The 6,354-nt window shown below is 31.5% G+C and overlaps 1 protein-coding gene across 1 annotated transcript; it reads right to left on the bottom strand.

Annotated features, from left to right (window-relative positions):
* Window positions 1-2,047: 2,047 nt before the first annotated feature.
* On the bottom strand, window positions 2,048-3,291 carry LOC119664850 (octopamine receptor beta-2R-like; the record flags this gene model as incomplete). Its single annotated transcript, XM_038074222.1, has 2 exons — window positions 2,048-2,229; window positions 2,927-3,291. Coding segments are annotated over 2 exons (547 nt in total), but the record flags the coding sequence as incomplete, so codon positions are not given.
* Between the last annotated feature and the right edge of the window lie 3,063 nt (window positions 3,292-6,354).

Here is a 6,354-nt window from a genome sequence, read left to right as displayed (position 1 = left end):
GATATCACGAAAAAATCGTGATTTTAACCTGATGAGGTGGATCTCTTAACACCAAGGTTGAATTGCTACCGAAAAAGTCCATGCTTTGTGTCTGATGAGATCAGAACGGTATAGTGCATTAAAACTTTTAAAGCCCGCTAAAAACGTGTAGATCGAAAGATGACCAAAACATATGGCAAAATGATTTTGTCACACTTCAATGCGCGGCACATGACAGTAAAACAGTAAAACATGAAAAATACACATGCGACATCCTTCCATACCGGCCGTACTTTCCAGACCTGGCCTTATCTGACTATCAGACCCCTTTGCATCAATAAGGCACTCATCGTGTATATATAAAATTAGTTTTATTTTAGTAAGTAATGCAAAGTTGAATCTGTTATCTAAACAGTAATTCTTTTATCTACTTTAGGAGTCAGTAAGATAGACTTAATAGTGTACCTTTAGAAATGGTAGTGGTGGTAATAATATTTACTGAAACTATTTAAGCAAATGGAAGAACCGTGTGCCCCTAAAAACGAATACTTAATTCTAACAGAATACTGTCTGATTCAATTTGGAAAATGCCAGCACAATTATTGTCGTTTTCAATCCTGCGTACAGGCTCCACGTGGGACTACTGGATAGGACTACTGGTCTAAACTGAGTAACTGCTGACTAATGAACTAATAATGTGTATAGCGAGTCCTATTCCCTGGACTTTTAGTTTGAGTTTTGCACTTGTCGCGAAGCAATGTCTTTTTTACCACAATTTAATGACTGATGGTGCTTCAACCAATCGAGCCAAAACTCGATTTTGCTATAAAATCGCCAACGTTTCATCATGGCAGGATGATTACAGGCAAATGATTAATAATATAAAGGCACTCGGTACTATCGACAGCGAGCGAGTAACCAGGCTGACTGGCGGCGGCTACCGGACGCTGCTAATGACAGTTCACGTCTATAATGGTCAACTAAGTAGGTTAGTAAGTATTACTTTAATATTTATGTATATATTGATACAATCATAATATACGGCATAAATCTGACATAAAAAACTATTGCAGTATTTTAATTATGATATATATAGTTCTATATATATATATAATTCTTATCTGTGCGAAGAATAACTGTTATTAGAATCATTGTTTAGAATATTTTAGAAATATCGAAGCTCATGGATATGTGGAAACATTTCGTAAGTCCTTCAAAGTTTCTTCTACTGTTTTAGCGAAGTAATAAAAGTTTTAAGGCAAAAGAATAAATGTTACTTATATAAAATTAATTTCCTTAATGTTTATTTTAAATATCTATGTACTTTCACAGAATTTTAAAAATTATTTTAAAATAATTCAGTTAACCTTTAGTTTCGTAAGTTGGCATACTTTGTATAAACTTAAATATTGGTTAACATTTAAAGGTCAGAAATATGTGAAAAAGTTTTTGGAAGTTTGTTAAAAGTTTTTTTGAAATTGAATACTACTAATGTATTATAAACTAAGTAAATTAATCCTTTCATTATAATTCCTTACAGCTTAAACTAAAGTTTAAGCTTTTCATTTGATATCAACAGCTTTTGATGACACCTCTATGGTTTGCCACATCAACTTTCAGTTAAATACCATATACAAATATTTTAACAAGGATCATAAAATAACTTTAGTTTATGGTAGCTTAATTGAAACAAAAAATAATTATTTTTTAATTAAAAGTATCTCAAAATAGTGGAGCTCAGTTTTCAAACGCTTTGAGTTACACAAAAAACAACTGCTACTGGCTAAGTACCCCATCAAGTGCATAAAATTACCTAACTTCAGGCAGCTAAATTGTGCAAAATAAAGTATTAAATTGCAGCTATGGCAAATTTTAATATTAAAAAATATTTTAAAATGCATTTCTGTGGAAATGCTTTTGTTGTAGAGATTTCTGTAATACAATATATTTCGGTCGACAGCCGCAAGAGAGTAAAAACTGAAAAACTGATTGCTACACATAACATACCTTAAGGTGATTTTTTATATATTTTTTTGTTGGTATAGAAAATTGTTTTAAATCCACAAACTTACCACAGAAAGAATGGCAGCCAACAAACTATAAAAGTGCCCATTATTATACCTAAAGTTCTTGCAGCCTTGTGTTCTCGTTTCATTTTGATTAAATGTTTATCCTTAGTGGGCGTATGATCCTGCTCGACTTCATGCAAAGTTAAAGTTTTTGATGAACCGGAACCGCTTAACGCTTCGCCTGCAGAAAATTAGCATAAAAAAGTTATTTAGTACATTGGTACAATGGTTCAGCCATTGTCTTAATTAATAAGGAACCAAACAGTGAGAGTTCTTAAATGAACAGCCGTCGAAGGCAGGTGCAAGAATGCAAAAAGAGTTCAATTAATTTTTGGTTTCTTGTTTTTTTTTGACAATAAAACACTTAAAGAAATGTTTTTTATACCATTCATTTTATCTACAATAAAAAACTTCTTTGCTTAACATCGCATATGTTAAGTTTGGTATGACAGACATGATTCTTCTAAAGGTGAGCTCAAAAAATCACTCATACGCCACGTATGCCGTTGAATGTTTGAACTTTAATGCTTTTCGACGGATACACAAAATACAAATTGCATTGCTTTTGGCTTGGAAGTGCGTGTATGGAAATGCTTAACATGCCAAAGTTTGCACATTAACCAACTTTAGTAAAACATATGCGTTCCATGTACCTGGCACACATGGCCAGAAACAAAACAATGGCACTTTTTTGTTAAGCGTCATTTAACTTTTTGCACCTGCCTTTCAATGCGCATTTAGCAAATCCATTGTGTTTTTTCTCTATTTACTGTACAGGCTGTTTTAGCAAAAAACTTTCTTAATTTTTATCACATGTTGGCATTTCTTGTCATTTCTATTTTTATTCCTATTTGGATTCATTTTATTATTTAGCTTACCGCCTGCGCTCACACCCACTGATTGCCTATGCATCAGCATAGCGTTGCCTTGACGCATCATCAGTTGTTTCTCTTGTCGATTCGCTTCATGGAATATGGCCAAGTACGTGAATATCATAATGGTGCAAGGTATCCAGAACGAAATCGAACTGGAAACGATGCAGTATGGCTTATTCACAATGAACTCGCAGCGGTCTTTATGCGCCTCGACGAATCGCTTGTGATCCTCGGTCGTATACCAACCAATAAATATGGGCAGAAAGGACAGCAGTGCTGGTGATATCCATGTGTTTAGTATCATGATACCAACGACGCGCTTTGTCATGCTAATCGGATACTTGAGCGGCTTTACAATGGCATAGTATCTGCAAAAGTGAAGTAGAATGTGTTTGAATTCTAACAGAGATAAGTTTGCAAAGTTGATGAAAATCATTGAAAAGCGCAAATGGTACAGATGTACTGCAATCTGATTAAATGGAAAATTTCTCAATGTGAGAATGTAAATTCTTTCATTCTGATGAATGAATGAGTGTGAAGTTTGTATGAAATTAATTTGGATTGTAATTTTTTTCAAGATGCATGATAAGGTGATGTCTTGAGTTAAAATGAAATAAAATAAAATAATTATATATATTAGTTTAAGTCTCATTTGCATATTAATGTATAAATTACAAATTATTATATATATAAATTATATCAATTAATATAATATATGGTATTATTAGATAATTTATTGTTTTATTGACCAAATTTTATTTATAGATTTTATAAATGAACTAGTTGATCAATGATAAATAACATACAAACTTTTTAAATAAGTTTTAAAGAAATATATATAATTGCCATCAATTTTTCGACTATAGTCAATAGTCTTCAGTAAGCAAAAAAAATATAAACTTTATAAAAATTAATTAATTTTCAATTCATAAAATTTTAGTTGAAAAGTATATTAAAAAACGTTGGATATTGCTTTCAATATCCTGAAGGTGGCTTTCGAACTATCGACTAATTTAAAAACTTTATGTGTTTTTTTTAACATAGATTAATTAGCCCTTTCAAAGCTAATTCGAGATACAAGCTGTTAGGAGGTAGTGAGTGCACTATACATCAACCACATCACAGTCTGCACCATCATAAGGAGTTGAATGCGTAAAGACAATTTGATTGACCGAATTGCCTGTACTAAAATCCAACAAAATTGAACCATTTTTAAAGCGAATCCTTAGGGAGAATGAAAAATATATAAAATATGAGAATAACTAATGCAAATGTTATGTTCAAAGTACTCTCCATAAACGACTTCAAAGTCTATATTGACTGTAAACAAGTTTGAGGTTATGTCAAGTGTTTGATTGGATTGGATAATTGGATGAGAATTGTCATATATTGTTATATATATTGGGTCTACTATATTTTTTTCAATGTATTAAAAAATCTAAACAAAACTAACGTTTGTCAAATTATAACCGAGCTATTCCCAAACAAGTGGCGGTGAGTGATCCAAAATTGCTTGAAAAATATAGTATAGTAGTATATAATGATCTGTGGAATATAATTAAGTAGTATTGTTTTCCACACTTCATTGTCATGACGTGTAATATTTGTAAGAAGTACAATTACTTGCTTATTGCTATATACAAGTAATATATTGGAATGAGAATTTGACCGAAATCTTACTCAGTACTGTATTTAAGTGTTGAAAGAGACAAGGTTATCCATTAACCCCGTATTATAATTTTTATCATTTGCAACACTTTCTTTGCAAGCTATATACATTAAAATCTAAAAGTATGTGAATTTAAGCCATTAATGTAAAACTGTTGGGGATGGATTTGTTAGTCTTAATGACATATAGAATGATATAAAACAGACAAAGGAATTCATGACTAATATGAAGTTTATTGGTATAGATAGATTATAGAGAATTTCAATAGATAAATATTTTTAAAACATCATAGTTAAATAACCTGCAAGCTACCACAATAAATCTTTATAATAAAATATTCTTCAGAACTTTCTTTTCATTCAATATACAAAATTATTATAGGATAGAAAAATTATTAACGCAATATTGGTGAAGTAAGTAGAGTTTCAAAAGAAAGAGACCTTATTGGAAAAGGCTACCAAGACTATCACAATTTAAAATGCTTTTAGGGACTTACAACCTAAAACGCTTACTATCTTTTATTAAAGAAATCCGACTTGCAGAAACACTCTAATTCGACTAAGGGGCAATAGGTCGCAATAGATCTTTTAGTAACAATATGTAGAGATTCAATAGATAAATATTTTTAAAACATCATAATAAAATAACCAGACCAGCTATCATAATAATATTGGTTCAAGACATATATATATATATATATATTTATTTTAATACATTAAAACAAATTTTTTTTTATTAAAATTTGCAAATTACCTATCTACTGATATGCAGCACAGGTGCAATATGCTCGCTGTTGAGAAGTAAACATCCAAACTGTTCCATAAATCGCACAAGAACGGACTAAATAGCCAACTGCAATGAAGAAAACAAATAAAATTTGTATAAAATTGTAAAAACTATATAATTTTATTTATAATATTATATTAGAAATAATTTTTGAAGCCATTAGTATCAATTTACATTACTCAAAATCACATTAGTCGCAGATAAGAGCTTTTAAAATTTAAAGAACCTAAAAGTACGTTTTACCTTAAAACCTTAAAAGGCTGAGACTCCATCAAATAGGCTTACAATTTCTTTTTTTTATTGGATAAAAACTTGATTCCCAAATGTAAACTTTCGACAACATTCTTTCGAATGGAAAATTATTCGAATCGTTTTTGGCAACAGGCACGATTTGCAAATGCATTGAAAGTTGTGCTTCGCATTGATTCTGCAGTCTTTCATGGCTGAAAGTGCAAATAATGATTTCCAAATTGCAAAGCAGCAGAGTAAAATCGAAAAATGGCATTTTAGTCTAGGCATAGAGCATGGAGCATGGAGCACAGTTCGCAGGATAAAAGGCGCAAGGCACAGGGCTCTTGGCACACCCACCAATCAAGCCCATTACTCACACTACCCACTGTGACCCAATTAAAACTCATTTTAAATTATGTCAATTTATTTATTTCTTGTTACTTTTTTCCTTTATTTTTACTATTTTTTTTCCTTTTTGTTTGCACATTACGAGCTCATAGCTTTTTAGGCGAAATTTATTAACAGCGCAGGATTTGGCGACATTTTGCCTATTTTTTCGTCGTCGATGTTCGAAGGAAGTTTGCAAAACTTTTGTTAGGCAAATGAGGCATGGCACCTGGCCCAACTGATACTGTCCTATTTTATTCATTACTTTTTATAAATTGGCACTGTTGATTATGCAATGAGCCAATGGGGCACTGTGGCACTCTGGCACTATGGAAATGTGGCTATGAGAACGTCGAGG

Source organism: Teleopsis dalmanni, unplaced genomic scaffold (genome assembly GCF_002237135.1).
Source record: "Teleopsis dalmanni isolate 2A unplaced genomic scaffold, ASM223713v2 unscaffolded_contig_2754, whole genome shotgun sequence".
Taxonomy (NCBI): domain Eukaryota; kingdom Metazoa; phylum Arthropoda; class Insecta; order Diptera; family Diopsidae; genus Teleopsis; species Teleopsis dalmanni.
The sequence above is the reverse complement of the archived record's forward strand: the minus strand, read 5'-3'. Positions and strand labels throughout refer to the sequence as shown.